This window comes from Rhinolophus hipposideros (assembly GCF_964194185.1).
Source record: "Rhinolophus hipposideros genome assembly, chromosome: 8".
Lineage (NCBI taxonomy): Eukaryota > Metazoa > Chordata > Mammalia > Chiroptera > Rhinolophidae > Rhinolophus > Rhinolophus hipposideros.
Genome location: NC_138054.1, coordinates 31,240,503 through 31,258,819, shown reverse-complemented (window position 1 = coordinate 31,258,819; position 18,317 = coordinate 31,240,503). Strand labels below are relative to the sequence as shown.

Below are 18,317 nucleotides of genomic sequence, written 5' to 3'. Positions count from 1 at the left end.
TTGGCTGGGTGTTTATACTCAAATAAACAGTCTGCACGTGTTCCTAAGTTTCTCTTGAATTGGCAAAGGTACGGCTAAGTTTGAAGATCCAGGCAGGTTTCCAAAGGAAGTACATACTGTACAATACTAGGAAAAATATACTGGAAAGTTACCAATTCTAACAGCAAGTGGGAAACGGAGCCCATTTACTCACCCGGGGACCTCTCTTTCCTGACGGACCTGGGATACCTGCTGGACCAGGTGGGCCCTTGGAAAACAAATGCCAAGATATTAGGTATGATAACAGACACATCTTTTCTCACAAGTGTTATTAAGATTCTCACCGCTAAGATCTTTTTCAGTACCCAATTACCAGCTTTTAAAGTAACATGAATCCCCTCATCCTAATCAGCAGGGGTGAGAGTTGAAACTCAAGTGTCCTCTTTAATCTGGCCAGAAAATGGCAGCAGAAGTCTATGACTTATGGTTACAGGCGCTGTATCTGGTTTTTATAGGGACTGTAGCTAGTAGTTTTGTGGGTGATTTTTACTTAAATTTACTTTTACTGCTAAAGGAGGAATTCAATTTAGGCTTTGGAGACCAACAATGAGAGGGCGTTTTTTTTTTTCCAAACACATTTCAGAAGAAGACTTGCCTTAAAAAAATTAAAGCACTGATCATTTTATATTCCTTCAAAAAATGTATACGAAGAATCTGCGTAATGTGTTAAACTGTTATAATGAGATCCTTCTAGTACATTCAGTAATAAATCTGTCTTATACAAAATGCAGCATACCAGGAGGGCACGAATAGAGTTAAATGGTTTGTAAAACAAAGTATTAAAGCAAAAACTGATCAATTTTTAAAATGTTCTGAGTTCTTTAAATGTTACTTATAAAATACACCAAGTAAGAAATAGGAAACAACTTCTTTGCTTCCTCATATAATGTCTTAGGTCATCTTTTTTACTTTAACAATCAATTGTGAACGAATAAATGCTCATTTGGGATACGGTTAGTACACATTCATTCATTCATTTGTTCATTCACTTCATTGTTAGTGAGCACTCTGCTGACATGGCATTTTCTTCATGTCTGCAGAGCATACACATATTGCATTTTATAAATATTTACTCATTATCCCAGTAAAAATAGTATGAAGTTTGAAATTAGATATATCGAGGTTAAAATACTAGCTCTACCATTAACAAGTAGAATGACCTAATGAGCCTCCCTTTTCTGTAGCGTTTTTTTTTTTAATTTTCTCCTTTATTGATATTATCGTCATTTTGCAGTTTTCTAGTGCTCTTTATATATATTTCAAAGCGTCCATTTCCCTTTAATTTTATTTTTCCCTTCTCTTGCCCAGTAACTTGATAAAAACCTTTAATGTATGAGTATTTCATACTATTGAGAGAGAAATACTATTTCTACTCAACCCCAAACTCAGGGAATTCTTCCTGAGCCATTCAAATATTTTAGCTGCTATTATTATATCAGTAGCTTCCATCAAAAATTGACTATCACATATTTACAAAAAATGAAATTAGTTCCAGTTCTGCTGGTATAATCAGAAGTTAACAGCTGTTGATTTAAATTGATGTCCCAAAAAATAAAAACTAAAAATGAAAAACTAAATAAAAAATTAAGACAAACGTACTTTGGTTTATTGCCCTATCACACTACTTTGTGACAAAAGAAAACACTATTCCATTCACACTGAAGAGGCAGTTAATATCACAGTTCAGACCACAGCTACTGGGGAAGATAAAGTATATTTCTGCTGTGATTAAAATACTTGGGTTGTTTAATAAGAACTAAATAAAAATCAATTTTAATTTGTCTTCACAATTTTGCCTTTCCAAATCTTTGATAACAGGTTATTAATAAGCATTTTCTAGAAACTATAGAGGGAAACTAAGTTTATATGGCATGACTTTTATATGGAGACTAAATTATTTTCTATAAATAAATAATTTTTCTATAAATTATTTTCTATAAAAAATTAAGAACTAGCAAAAGCACTTTAACTTTCAGATTATTGACTATTAAGAGAAAGTACAATTCAATTAAAATAGCAATGGTTTTGTAATCATTCAATCTAGATTTAAATCATGCCTCAGCTATTTACTAGCTAAATGATCTTGGACAAGTTACTCTTTCTTAGCTTTAGTTTCCTCACCTTTAAAATACTGATGGCAAAAATCTATATTTCAGAATTACTGTGAGCATTAAAGATATTGTATATAAAATACCTGTCACTGTGTCTGAGATATAGTAGTTAACCAGTAAACTATAGAGTATTTAATTTTTAAAGGTATGCATGGGGCACAGCAAGCACTCAATATTAGTTATACTATTATTACTAGGTAATCTACTAGGTAATATATTATAGGTATATATTATAGGTATATATAGGTATATATATAATATAGGTATATATTACTAAGTAATATATAGGTAATATACTAAGGCAAATGTATTCAGTAGATCAATATGTCTAAGAGATCGTAATGCCTGGTCAATTAATCTTAGAAGTCCTGCATCTAAACTACCTTTTTTAAATCATTCACTCATTCATCACTCACTCATTCAATAAACATTAGTAAGCCTCAAGTGCTCCTGGAGTTTACAGTCTAGGAAAAAAAGACACACATTAACAGACAAACATATAATTATACATTTTACTTAGTAATATGAAGAAGACAACAAGCAACCAAGAGAGAGATTAACATAGTACACCTAAATTATATTGTATCAGACAAGGCTTCTCTGAGGAAGTATTAAGGTTAGACCTAAAAAATGAATAGGAATTAGAAAAGAAGAGAAAATAAAATTCCATAAAATAGGAATAAAATGAATGAGGGCATGAGCAAAGCAAAATAAAACAAATGAAAAAAACATAGTCTTACTGAAGAACTAAAAGAAAGCTAAGAGTGGAACGAGATGAGGTTGCTGAAGTAAGCAGGGGTCAGCTCACGTGATCGCACAGGTCCTGATAAAGAGTTTTCAGTTTATTCTTTACAGTGCTTTATTTTTCGGCCACTGAAGAGTGTAAGCAGATAAATGACATGATCTGCTTTATGTTTTAAAAAAGATAACTAGAGGATATACATAAAAGATGGCAGAAAGAACATTTTTTAAACTACCCTCCCTCCCTCCCAACCAACATAAAACACCAAAAGAAGAAAACATCATCTCCAATGAAACAAGGAAAGAACCACAACCACAAACCACAAAATATGAAAATTATCTTCCAAATGCTGAGAAACTTTGGAGTAAGAAAAGATGTTGAGAGATGACAAAACACAAACAAAAAACCTCTTCAGACCTCAAACCTTGGACAGGCTACAGATATCTAAAAGTATTATTAGTCCTGAAAGTTCATTGTAACGATCCTTTGACTACAACAACACAGTTTAAGGGAATGGGAAAGCCACAGGAGATATAATTCATGACTCAGTAAAGACCCAGTTCCAAACAGCCAAGAGTAAGGAAGGTAGAGCTGACGAGGACGAACCCATCCTTTTTATGATCTACAATCAAATTTCCTAACCTCAGGCAATTTCTAGTGGTGAGAGGGGGTAAAAGACAAGAGCAGAAGTCATCATACCATTGCTCAGAGAGCCTGTGACATATAGGCCTTCACAACAAACTGTACAAAAAAATGAAAGGAGAACTGTCTCTGCGTAGAGGACAAAATAAATATGGTAAGATGGTGTTTAAGGCAGCAATCTGAATTGGAATCTGTGTATCATTCCATCTTACTTCCCTTTGCCTACTCTAAAACAAATAGCGGCCCAGAGAGAGTTATCTTTATTCACAAAATGAGGAATAACGAGAAAGAAACAAGCAAGGGACCTATACGTAGATACTGAGGAGAGGGAGAAGTTGTGAGGACAAAGACATAAATTAAAAGTAGATGAAAATCATTTATAAGAGGAATGACTCTATGCAACAGAGAAAAACAGTTCAGTCATAAAGTACACTGTAGATTCAAAGGATTTCAAAATGTCAATTTTCTATAAAAAGAGAACTCAAAGAAGAGTTACAAGATATAAAAATAACAATCAAGGTAATGAAATGTGAACCAGAAGAGCTTGAGAAAGACATGAAACTGCCATAAAGAAACCATTACAGATGAAAGTCACGTCACAAGCAGTGAAAACTGAGTAAATACAACTGAAAAATCAATAAAGGGAAAAGGATGTAGAATAACTGAATTCACACAAAATGAAATGGGAAAAGAGAAATCAGATAGACATGATTGTAGACAAGACAATGAATACTACCATCACAAAGGACATTCAACATATGCATAGTGGTGTGCCTGAAGAAGAATATTAAAATATGGAAAAGCAAAACACTTGAGAATAAAAAGAGAGACTTTTCGATAATAAAATAAAAATAATCTTTAGATCAAAAGAGTACCAGAAAATGCTGATATAGAACATAATAGGTTTAATGAACTTCAAAGATAACAAAAGAATTGCATGAGGATACAGAGAGAAAAATAGTCACCTACAAGTAGAAAAAAATCAGGGTGCCCCTAGCCTTTCCACAGTAACATCCACTTGGAGAAGCAGTGGAACAATCCCTACAAAGTTCATCATTTCACCAGCATTCAATCTCCTGCCTAGCTTTCTAAATCTACTTTTAGTCTCCTTCACTATGCTGAAGTAGGATTCTCAAAGTTGAACAATGACTTTCCCATCAGAAGACCCAATGGATTCCTCCATTTTTTCTCAGTTCTTATCCTCTTTGACCTCTCTGTAGCTTTTGGCACTGCTGATTAATTTCTTCTCAAAACTCTCTTCTTTCGCTTTTGTGACAGTACATTATATTCTTCTCTCCCATCTCTCTCACTATCCCATCACATGTCTGCTTTTTTTTCTTCTATAACCCCAAGGCAAACATTCCCCATGATTTGACTCTTGACCCTGTGCCAAACTCCTTCCCTTGAAAATTATCCAACCCTGTAGTTCAACTATAATGAAAGGAAGCCGTTTAAATCTATATCCCCTACCATGACCCTCTTTTTCACTTCAGCTTCTCCAACTTTTCCAACAGCTAGCTTACTGAATTGCCAACAGTACCTTAAATGTTTTAACTTAGTTTCCTCTCCTAAAATCAACTATTTTCCTTATTTTTTGTTTTTAGTTACGATATCGGCATTCTCTCAATCCACAGGCTTAAAATTTGAATTGACTGATTCTCTCTTTTCCTTTTTTTTCTTTTCTTTTTTTTTTTTTTTTTGGTTGTTGTTGTTCAGTCTCTAGGTCCGATTACTTCTGTAGTTCTACAAAAGCTTTCTTGAAAATATCTCTTGAACCCTACTTTTCCTTTGCATTTTCACTGCTGGCATCCTATATAATGTTCTAGTCTGGTAACATCAAGATAACAGGGATTACCTATCTGGGCACTGCTATCAGACTGAATTCCCTATTCATATGTCTGCTTACAAAATTCCCCCTTGAGAACAATATAAAGTTAGAACTATCAATTTGACAATTACACATAAGACTCTCCACAACCCAACATCTAGCTTGGGTCTTAAATTTGTCTAACATTATTCAGCCTAACATCGTGGAAGAGTTTGAGATTTAGAGGCAGAAAACCTGGCTCAAAGTCCTGGCTCTATCGTTTATTAGTGATGTGGTTATGGGCAAGTATATTAACTTCTCTGAAGTTCAATTTCTTCACCTGAAAAAAATGAGGATACCAATGCCTACCTTACAAAGTTCTCTTAAGGTAAGGTAAAGAATATAAAAGGCATCATAGAGTGTCTGGCACAAGGTAGAAATTCAGTAAATGATAGCTATTGTACTGTTTTTCCTGTATAAAAAATATACCACTTCTTTTCACCTACCAAAATCATATCCATTCTTTGAGGCCCAAGTTATAACTAACTTTGTCTACAAGAACCTGTCCCAAACAGCTCAGCCTTAAGTGATTTTTCATAGAGGTCTCAAAAAATATTTTTCTTACCTTTGAACATTTGTACCCCATACACTTAGTCTGTATCTCTCAGTGGCATGTATCTTACTTTACAATGAGATATAGTTATAAATGTAGTTCATGTATCCTCATTATTAAAATGTAAGCTCCTTCTGAGCAATAACTATTTTACACAGATTCTGTGTTCTTGCCTTTCCCATAACAGAGACTGAGTTAAGTATCTGTTGAACATTACTGCTTCACCTACCAATGTTGAAATGACTATTTTTGGTTTTATAGAAGAGATTAATGTCACCTCATCTTACTGACTTTTTCTGAAGAAAGTCAATAGTTTCCGTAATTATTTGTTAATATGACCTAGCAGTTGCTCAGCTTTATTACTACTATGTTGATAATTAATTGTCATAGCTGAAAAGAGTTTATTTCACTATAATATATTCTTCAGATTTTATTTTAAAACCTTTAAACATTCACTCTAATAAAAGTCACTCAATACCTAACAAATCCCTTAGAGTAATAACCACAAAAGAAACATAAACTAAGCAAGTGGAATCATCTTCTCTCATTTTACATTCTATAGTTTCTGGAACTAAACCAATAACATAAATTTTATTTTCATCAAATACTTTAAGCTACATTTTAGCTTTGTTGCAATTTAAAAAATTAACTTCTAAAGACATATAGGTTGATTATTTAAGTTACACAAATATGAAAGGCAATATTGTTTCATGTTATTTTGAAGAGCTTTAAATGCTCTTTTTTTCAAATGTTCATCTGTAATTGCACCTACACAACAAAAGAATTTAAGAGCTCAAAAAAATCAGTCTATTGTCTCACAGTTTTGCTTATACATTATTAAATAAGCGACTTGGCTGGATTTTCCATTGAATGGACTGATGGCTAATTTTTGTATTAGGTAGATGGAGCTTTTATTAATCCATAAATGTAAACTAGCTATATCCTTAAAGATTAAATGAAATATGTTACTCTTCATGGATATTAAAATATTTCATTTAGAATGATAATGTAAGGGTTTGCTTTTTCCCAATGATTCCCTACAAAATAATCCTTATCTAAAATAAATTTTGCACTCTACCTTAATTCATTTCATACTATTATGCTGAAAGGCTATTTAACTGATGTATGTAATGTATTTTTATTTAGTCTACCATAACTTTTATATTCTCTTAACATGACTATGCATTAGCTTATGCTTATTTGTTTGTTTTAATAAAGAATGCTGATCTATATTTAGCAGTTGAATTCCTGATTGAATTTCAACTGAACAAGAAAATCTTATAGCTTACTCACCACTTTACCAGAATTAAGTAACCTTTTCAGCCTGCCAATAAAAACAAACCAAGGGGGAAAAAAATGAAGTACAATATTTGAGCCAGGATTGCATTTTGGTTGGATGTGTTATAGCAACCATAAATTCAATCACCATTGCCAGGATACATTTCTGAGATAGATCTAATCTGTTCTGTGTTGTTCAATCCAGAGATGTCTTTTTGAAATGTATGGCAAGTTAATGCATTAAGACATATTTAAAAAACAACAACTTACGGGAGGTCCAGTGTCCCCTTTTGGCCCTCTCAGATTCTCCATATCGAGCACTGTATGAAGATCCTCATAATAATAATAATAATCATAAAGTTCAGTTTCATAGCTATTTTCGATGGGATAAGTAGCATCAGGGTCAAATTCACCTTCCTTCCTTAGACCAAGGTGATTATCCACAGATGGCTCATCTGTCACTCTGTATAAGGTTGTATTCAAAATCTGTTGCAGTTCCATGAGTTCATTAGTGTGTAGATTTGCTCTGATAGCCTTCTTGAGATTAGTAACTGTATCCTGTTTTATATGTGGAATGGATGACACCTTCTTAAATAGTGACAGACCAGTTACTCTATCATTATGTTGCGTTATATTGCTAGACACATTTAAGAGAGAACTAAATTTCTCCTTTCTGTATGTTCTTGCATCACTGAGGAGATGATGGTTCATTGACGGGCTTAAATTTGTCTGAGTAGGTTCCTCAGTGATTATTTCTTTGTCCTGAATCCCATGGTTCACAAGATCCACAGCAGAGACATTCCCTGAAGGAAGAGAAGTTAACAGAGGTCCTGATAGCTGGTGTTCTTCTTTAGGCATTATGGAAGATGCAATCTTTGGCACGTTTTTGCCTTCATTAAGTGTGTCCTCTGACAATACTTGTTCACCAAGTCGTTTGGGTAGGGCAGAGTTTGTTGATATCTTAGTGGGTCTGATAGTTGTATGAAGAAGTCTTGTCCCAGGGCGACATTCCTGTTTCACGTATCTGCAATAGTTTGCAAATGCTTCTGCAGAAGGAATAATATCCAACTGACATACTATTCCTTCAAAATGGACAGAATTATTATTCATACCCCCTACCGTAAACACACTGTTAGAATCAAAGGTCTGAACTTCCGAAAGAGTCTCTCTGCTAAAATATTTCTTTCCACACTCAACAAACATTGAGACAACTTGGTTTCTAATAGTAATGGCAAGGGAATGCCATTGCTCATCATGAACACTGTAGTTGAAAAATACAGACTGTTTTCCTCCAAGGTATACCACTACCTTTTTAGGTAATAATTGTACTCCTAATTGCAGTCTATTTTTATTTCTAATGCTGAAGAGAAACGCATTGTTTACTTTATGTGACTGTAACCCAATTAATATTGTAAATGGCTGTTCTAAGTTGACGGGTAAAATTTTCATGAGAGGTGACTCAATATAAGCATCATTTGTGAAAATGACACCCGATTCTGTGACATGGACCCCCTGAGGTAATGGTGTAGATGATGATGGTGCAGCAGTCACTGATGATGAGTGGCTTACATCTTTGCCTCCAAGGCCTAGTTGATGAAGAATATCTATGCCTGGAAATTAAAAAGAGAGAAAGAAAAAGAAAGAGAGAAAGAATCTTACTCTTATGCATTCATGTGTTCACGTAAATGTTTGAGTATGAGAAAATTTTCCTTGTCGGTATCAATAGTAACCCCTAAAATAAGCATCCTCTATCAATAACTAATTGCTAGGCAATGAGAGATACAGAGAGGAAGAGTAAAATGCTATACTCAATAATTTGAAAAGACACACGCACACCCCCCGCTATCCCTAAACCCAAATTTAATTAATAAATGTTCTCTCATTTTCCCCATCAATAGGAATCTTATTATACCAATGAATATATACATATATTTTTTTTCAAAGATTCCCAGATGTTATTTACTTCTTTAATTTACGACTTAAAATTTTATCATTTCTATGTTAAATAGAAACAAGGGACATACTTACAAAAAGACGTTTGTAATTTGAAAACCATTTTAAAAATTAAATTCACACAATCCTTTAAACTATAATTTTTCAGGCTGTTTTCCCTTCTAGTCGTCTAGAAATCTACAAGCCATGTAACAACAGCTCTCCCTATGGCTAATGTCATAAGTGTATTCTACACGTAAAGCACTCCGTCACCTTGATATAATATCTTCTGGTCAAAAGAACTTAAATTCTTGTTGCTTGTGATCACCATTCTTTTTCTCTCCCATCCAAGTTTCTCTCTCTTCCATTTTTCTCAGTCCTCCACAGCAATTTTTATACAAATAATATGTAGACTCTTTTTTCAATATTTATTATATAATATAGATTTTTACATAATACAGATTTTACATAATTATGGATTTTTCTGGTTTATTTTTATTGTAATGTTACTGATAGTGTATTGCTCATCTCCTTTACAAAATTATAAACTCTTGTAACATGGAGTCTATGTCTGATTCATTACTGGATATCTACTATACCTGCCTTGCCAATAGTTCTATAATTTCTGATAAATGAATTTGCCCCACCAGAATCTAACCAGATATCACATTTAGCTCTAGAGTCCTATAAAATTAAATGTCATTTATAAAGAATGATAAATCCTTTCTTAAAGATATATAACAGCTTACCTATATAATCTTTATTATTCTTTGAGTCATAAATCTCCCACCCAATGTATATCTTTGTACATACATAATCATTTCCAACAAGAAATGTCAAAGAATTGCTAATTCATAACTAAGATAAGAAAAATAAGTTTTTAAAGATTAGCCAGGAACATGAGCCAGGAACATCGCCTTTGTTTTCCTTTTAGAGGAAATTAGTAGACAGTTAATAATTCGTGTTTATTAAAAACAGCAAACATAATGGCAAATATCACAGCCGAGTCTGACAACTACCAGGGGTGCCAAACAAACGTATACACATTTTAAGGGATGTTATCTATGTATTACTTTTCGAAGTTGAATTGAATTACGGCAACAATGTGTAGTATGATGTTCACTCAAAAGATGGCGTTAATCAAATGAATGCTAGCATCACCATGCAACAGGCAACACAAAGAAAATGGTGGAAGCATGGTTGTGTTTCGAGGAGTGCAAGATCATTTTGAAGTGGTATTTGAAATTTGAGAATGTTGTGGAAGTACAACAATGGAGGCATGAGAATGCAACAGAACCTCCAACACGCCTAACAATTGCACACATTCATGGTAAGTTTGAGACACATGGCACGTTATGTGATGTGCACAAGGGAAGATCCCGGGAGGCCTCACACAGCAACAAGTCCTGCTTCTTCTGCTGTTGTGCTGGAACAGTTTACACGCTCGCCACAGAAGTCTACCAACCAATGTTCGCCATAATCAGAAGTGCCTGGATGCTGATGGTAACCACTTTGAGCATCTCTTGTAACTGCAGAAATCAAATGTGACTTGTATTCATCGTTTGTGATCGGTATATATTGAGTGTTACAATTTTTTTTTTGATGTCAGTATAATATTTAGTCTGCTGATCTTTGAACATGTTCTGTTCTTCCAGAGTGTTACAATTTTAACACATTTTCTTCTGTTCTTAAAATGTGTATACATATTTTTGGCACGCTCTGTATATACAATAGTGAAATAATTACTGAATATCGCTCTTGCATAATCTAGCAATCAAAATGTTTTCACATTAGAGACCTTTACAAAACATACACATGTTTTATTTTAAGGTTAGAACAACCATCAAATGATGGTTGTTTATAAAGTAGTTGTAATTTAATAATACTTTTAAATGTTATAATTGTACTTAAGACACTATGATCAATGTCTAAGATATTATATGACAGTGTCTCTCAAATTTTTCCACCAAAATATTCCTTACAGCAGTTTAGAATTATATGCTTCTCCAGGGATTTGGGGGAATATTTAAAAGAGGCCCCATAAAAACACACACAAAAATTTCTGACTTCTCATGTTTCATAATTATAATTTATGCAAAATTTTCATTTTACTCCATAATATGGCTATGCTTATTTTAACATAATACATGAATTACCAGTTAAAACAGTTATCTATTCCCATCCCCAATCTTCAATGTAAATTTACACTCCTGAAACACATACCATGCTTACTCTGTGTACTCTTGCCCAATGCTACCTGCCTCTAAGAATATGCATATCTCAATCTGAGAAGTAAACTGTGGAAGAAACACTGCTGCTGGGAAAATCATAATGCTTAATGTATATATAATCATAAATCATGTAAAAGTTATCATTCTATGATGTCAGACAGGTTACTCTTACACAAAGAGTCGCACGTATGTAGTATGATATCAAGGGCTGCTCCTTGCCCAAAGAAAGGCTTTCCTTGCATTTAATAACCTCTGCTACATACTTCCCAAATTTCTGATTCTATTAAAAGGGAATATTATTGGAAAATGCATTATTTTAAAACCTTATAATATATGTATGTGTTTTCAATATTTATCTGTGTGTGTACATATATACAAATATATGTATATATTTACTATTCAATTTATTAGTCAATACATTTCCTGTTATTGGACTACCTTTGCATTCATAAAATAAAATTTACTTGATGGCTGTATGTTATTCATTTGATATCTTACTGGATTCTTGAAGAATAACTCGTGAAGAATCACTGCATCAAGATTTATGAGCTAACACTGGTCTGTGGTTTTTCTCTTATTGTACTATCTTTATAAGATTATAATAATGAAGTTTGTTTTCTATGGTATAGAATAGCTGAAATACCTTTAGAATTGGCTTTTCCCTCAAAAGTTGGGTAAAACTCAACTGTAAATCAAAGTTATCATGTTGGTTTTCTCATTGATAGGTCTTCGGTCTTCCTTTACTTTCTTAATCTCTTTTATGTTAATTGATTTAAACTACATCTTGAATAAATTTTCAAAATTTACGTTTTTCTATGAAATAATAACTTTCTTCTAGGCTTTCAAATATATTATCCAGAGACCTTCATGTAATATCCCCTTAAAATTCTTTTGGTTTTCCTGTTCCTGGGGTTCTCTATGTCATTTTCCAATTTTTAATATTTTGCTATATTTGTTCATAAGTCAGTCAGTCTCATTGTTAGTCATTTCAAAAGGATAGCCTTTGGATATTTTTATCCTATTTTTGTCAGTTTTATATATCATTAGTTAATTTATACACTTATATTCATTAATTATCTTATCCTATTTTCTTTTGTTTTATTTTATTCTTTTTCTAATTTCTGAAGATGAGTACTTTAGTTCTTTATTTATAGCATTGAGCTATAAATTTTCTGAGTATGGCTTTAGCTGTAGCCCATAGATTTTGACATGTGGTATTGTCATTTTTGTTTTTTATCTAAAAACTACAAAAATTTTACTTGTATTTTCCCATACACCCAAATGATTTAATAAAAAAATTAAAAATTACCAGTTAGAAGGTTGTTTTGTTTGTTTTCTGGTTTTGTTATTAGAATTTAACTTAATGCCATTGTGATAAGAGAATCATGTCTAATCTGCACTTATTTTTGAAACTTAGCCTAATAAACAGTCAGTTTTCAATAGTGTTTGATAAGCACTTGCAAAGGTGTTTCAAGGTACAGAATTTACAGTCAGCTGAACCTTACTGTTTGCTATTTATATCCTGTATACCCTTGTTTATTTTATACAATTAATCTGTCATGAACTAAGAGGTAAAGAAAGTAGCTTACCACCAGTATGTTTGTTTGGCCTTTTGTCTCATGTGGTCTTAGCTTTATGAATATTGATGTTATAGTTATTATGCATATATATTCATAATATTCATAGAGTCACTGGATATTGTTCCTCTTCAAATTATAGAAGAACTTCTATATGTGGTTTATAATTTTTGGGGTATAATTTCTATCTTATCTGGTATTAAGACTAAGCCCCTTTTCCCCAAGTTTCTTTGTCTGCATTTGTCTGATATACTTTTCCCCAGAATATATCTTTTATTTTCATCTACTCTGAAACACTGTGCTTTAGGTAAAGAGGAAAGAGTTTGATTTATTTTGTGATCAAATCTAAAAATATTTTTCTTCAAATATCAAAATTAATTCTATTTACATTTATCTATGTGATGTTTTTCTTAATCTGCCATTTTACTTTATGCTTTCCCCTTTTAATTTTTATAAGTCTTACATGGTGTGCTTTTTTCTTCTTGCTTTGTTTTTGTATGTAGTTCTTTTAAGATTTAGAGAGGTCTGTATTTTTATTATAAGGGTTACCATTAAAATTATAAATGTATGCAATGTCCCTAAACATTTTTACTTGGATATATCTCTTACTTCTTTCCTATAGATATTTTCTTTTCCTTTTCTCCCTTTTCGCCCTTTCCCTCACCACTTAATTTTATTAGTCAGCAGGATTAACTTTCATAGTATTTACCTTTTTATTATTAAATGTCTTTAAAGTATTTTTTATTGGACTTATCAGCTTTAAATAATATTAATTCCCAGCTTCTACATATGAGCTAATCAGAAAATTAAATCGGCTTCTTTTTTTCCCCTCTTCTCCTGCCATTTTTTGGGGTTGTACCATTCCTACATTGTGAGTTCATATGGCATTTATATTCTGTTCTGTTCCCACATTGTCTTGTGATAAACAGAGCCAGTCTTTTGTAGTCATTTTCTCAGCTATTTCCTCTTTGCTGATGTTTATCCTCTATTAGTTTCCTCAAGAACGGTTTATGGGAACATTTCCTGAGTGTTTGACTTTTTAGAGCAGTTTGTTAGTAGGCTCATACCTTAAGTTTCATTGGATATAAATTCTTTGCTGATATTTTCTTTCCTTGAATATCTTGCAGATATGGTTCCACCATCCTTAGGTGTTCGATATTAGGATAGAAAAATCTGAAGTCAGGTAGTTTTTTTTGTGTCATTCTATGTGACTTGATTTTTTTTACCACTATGCCCCAAAGAATTGTTCTTTATCTTTGAAGTGCAGTGAAATATTAGAATATACCTTCATTTTGATCATTCTGGATAAATGTTTCCAGGTATATAGTATGCCCATTTGTTGTACAGATTCAAATTTATTTATTTATTTTTTCACTTCCGCAAAGTTTTCATGAATTATAACCGTTGAATATTTGTTCTATTTTATAGTTTTCGTTTTTTCTTCAAAAATTCTTATTATGAGTATGTTGAATCTCCACTGCTGTCTTCTATAATTTCTCAGTAATCTTTTGAAGTATGCTCTTTATCTTCAGTCTGTTTGTTTGATTTCTCTCATTTCTTTCTTGTGTTTCCTACAGTGTCTAATTTCTCTTTGTGCTTCTTCTAATTTCATTTTGCTTTATAAAGAGGTATTTTTCCTGTGACTTATTTTTTGAGTTCTATAAGGTCACAATTCATATCCTCTTAATGTCTTGCCATCTTTTCCTTTTTCTGTGTTCTTGTATTTGTGTCTATGATCTCCCTTCATAGAGGTGATGTTTTTATGTGTGCATTCTTATTTTTGCTGCTTTTGTCTACATTTGACCTTATTGTTGCTTTCTATTTATTCTGTGCCAACTTCTTGTAGTTACTTATTATTTCGTACTCCAGCAATTTATAGAAAGATGCTGGGGGAGAAGACGGAGGGCCATGTCTTCCAAATCTCAAAACCCAAAGGCTGTGTTTCAGTGTGAACCAGTTTCCTCCTCAAATGGCTCCTTGATATATCCTCACCTTCTCTGAACCAACTGAGTCCAGAAAGACTTGTATGCCAGCCCAGCTCACAACTCCTCACTCTCCTTCTGGTAAGTCTATTACTGTTGCTTCAGAATGAATCCTTCACCTCAGGAAATAGAGTTATGCATGTTCCAAAATCTGTCCCCACCGAGCCACTTAGCCATTACCTGTGCTTTTTTCTTGTCCTTCCTTCCGGGCAGCTTCTATCCTCCCCAGATCCTGTAGCCCTTGTTTTGTACAAAGGCTAAAGGTTAAGTACTTCGGGGTGTACTGTCACCTTTAGGAAGCTTGGTTTTGTTGGTGCTTTCTGAAATCTTACTATTGACTTTACTCCATATGGCATCTATTTTTCTCAGCATATTTTGGGAATTTGCAGATTATATCAGTCCCCTAGTTTTTCTGAAAATGGAGTTTCCAGGTTTATTATTTCATTCTCCTTGTTTCTTTGGTATGATATCCGTAAACAGAAATGGGAAGATAATAGTTCATGGTTTCAAGTTTATACTTAAAGTCTATACCCATTTTACAGATGAAGAATCTAAGGCCCAGAGATTAAATAACTTGGTCAATGTCACACAGCTAATAAATGGTAGAAATGGATTTGAGCCCAATCAGTCTGACTTCAAAGTCTACAATCTTTATCCTGCCATACTGCTTCACAGCCTCTGTATTCTCCACACCACCTCACATCTCCCTTACCAAGCTTCACTAATTAACCATGGCAGACCTATTTTCCTCCCACAGAAATCTCACAGTGGGGAATACTCTCTAGTTAGTCACAAGAATTGGTACTGGAGGTGAAATCTAATTGTGATTCTAGTTTTAAGCTTTTTATATGTGAATATGTTTAGTGAATGCTTTGAGCAGATGTTGACAGAAGAGAGAATAAAGAACTATTAAGGCTAGAAGGCACAGATGAGAGGGGTGGGGAGGAAAGGAGAAAAAAGGAAAAGGCTTCTATCAGAGGACAGATTCTTTAACATGTATTTAAGCCTGACCCTGAATATCACCAAATTGCAATTTGGGGTTAAATTCTGATATTTGATACCAGCGAATACAGCAAGAAAAAACTTAGTTGTCTACAGTAAGTTATTTGTTTCATGAATGTCCCTAACCACAAAATCTATCTAGTATGTGTCACTAAGGAAATCAGTTACTATTTAAATAATATTGATTACCAACCAGGTGCTTAATTCAGTGCATGCATTTTTTAAAGAATAAGAATAATAGCAGCATTTATTAAATTCTTTCTATGTGCCATGCATTGGTCTAAGAACTTTATTGTATTAAGCCACATAATTCTCACAACAACCCTGTAAGGTACTATTGTTAACCCGATCTGATAGTTATGAAAAGTAAGTCAGAGAATTTACACAATTTCCCCAAGGTCACCAAACTAGGATGTGCAGAGGCAGAATTTGAATGCAGGCAGTCCTCTAGAGCCAATCTCTTAGCATGACAACTTTTAGGAATGCATATGTTACCTAACAGCAGAACTGATTGCATCTCCTTCACCTATTTGCTTCCTAAGTGGAGAATAAATAGTGTTGTTACCACGATAACGCCTTGCTCTTTTTTACTATAAACAGCAGTTCTAATGACTTCATCCAAACCATGGTTTTGATAACGGCACATGCTGACTCACAAAAGCTCTCTTCTGGGCTTGCATATCCAATTGCCTATTGAATTTATCCAGTAGAGATTAGATGTTCCATAAGCACTTCTAACTCAACACATTTTCCCCTAAATTTGTCCCTTTTACTTTAGTGTCTCTCTCAGTGAAGAGCTCCACTCCACACCAGCTGTCAGAGTAATTTTTTATAGTGTAAATTGTATCATGTTACTCTCCTGAACAAACTCCTCCAATGATGTCCCATTACACTAAAAATACATTCAAACTAAAAAAAATTAAAAATTAAAAAATTTTAAAAAATACACTCAAACTCTTCACATGGTATATTAAACATATGTGATCAGATCGCTTGCTTACCTCTTGGATCTCATCTCCTTTCATTTCATCCTAACTTACTTTGCTCCACCTAAATTAGTCTTTCCTTTCTCCTTGAAACCACTAAATTCACTTTTAACTCATGGTATTTGCATTTATTGTTCTCTCTGCTGAGCATGCTCTAAACCCTTAGTTCATTCAGACCTAGGCTCAAATGTGACCTTCTGAGAGAGGCCTTCCCTAAATACATTATCTAAAATATAAAATAGTCATCCTCTTTGACCCAATATCTAATGTTTACTGTGCTTCATCTTTTCTTCATAACACTGAAAATTTAGGGAAAAAATTATACATACACCCTCACACACACATACACGTATATATACAGCTGAATCTCACTGTTTGTTATACAGATACCACGTTTCCCTGAAAATAAGACCTAACCGGAAAATAAGCCCTAGCATGATTTTTCAGGATGACATCCCCTGAACATAAGCCCTAATGTGTCTTTTGGAGAAAAAATTAATATAAGACCTGGTCTTATTTTCAGGGAAATACGGTATGTGTGTGTGTGTGTGTGTGTGTGTGTGTGTGTGTGTGTGTGTATACACATATATGTGCGCCACACACACACACACACACACGGTAAAACTTCATCGTGTTTTACTGTTATAGTCTAACACGTAGAATGACTAAAACAAAGTAGGCCTACAATAAATATTGCTTGAATAAATGAATTAATATTGTCTAATCCAGAAACCTAGGAATCATCTTTGGACTTCCTTCCCACCCATTCTCCATGTCTTTTCAGTCACCAAGTCTAACAGAAGACTTTGTTGGGCTCTCTTTACTGTTAGATTATAAAATTAGCTTCCTGATAGATTTCTCTCCCTCTTGTAAGACACTCTTGTTCAATCCATCACCCATACTGCTGCTTGAGAAACCTTTCTAAATACAGAACAGAATGAATGTTTAATTCATGACACTCCTTCCTATAACACATCCGTAGTTCTCATAGCTTTTAATATAAAACTCAAATTTCTTATTTTGGTCCTCAGGCACTTAATGATATAAACCCTGCCTATATGTCTAGTCTAACATCCTCATAAACTTTTTTTCTTTTAAATTTATGCTAAATGTCAAAGGTGATAAAAACTCAAAGATCAGAACAGGATGATTTAGAATGTGGGAATAACAAGATTCCTTTCAGCAAGAGAGTTCATACTAGAAATAAGAAGGAATCATTAAACGAGGAGTGAAGTATCCATGCTCTCTCAGCCTGTGGATGTCCTGTTTTAAAAAATATTTTTACCACTCCTCATGAAGAGACTATGACTTCATACTAAAATAATTTTTGCATTGATTTTTGACTAGAACTGTGTGTGCCTATGATATAGTTTAT

At 33.4% G+C, this 18,317-nt stretch overlaps 1 protein-coding gene across 10 annotated transcripts in view; it reads right to left on the bottom strand.

Moving 5' to 3' along the window:
• The window catches only part of COL24A1 (collagen type XXIV alpha 1 chain), a 308,048-nt gene that overhangs the window by 271,706 nt on the left and 18,025 nt on the right, over positions 1-18,317 (bottom strand). For 7 of the 10 annotated variants that reach the window (XM_081056177.1, XM_081056178.1, XM_081056175.1 and 4 more), the window contains exons 4-5: positions 7,503-8,842; positions 194-247 (exon numbers count right to left, since the gene is read on the bottom strand). In XM_081056177.1, the coding sequence (XP_080912303.1) occupies positions 194-247; positions 7,503-8,842 (1,394 nt within the window). The remainder of the gene's footprint in view (positions 1-193; positions 248-7,502; positions 8,843-18,317) is intronic. The other 3 variants (XM_081056184.1, XM_081056176.1, XM_081056183.1) reach the window with 1 other exon arrangement.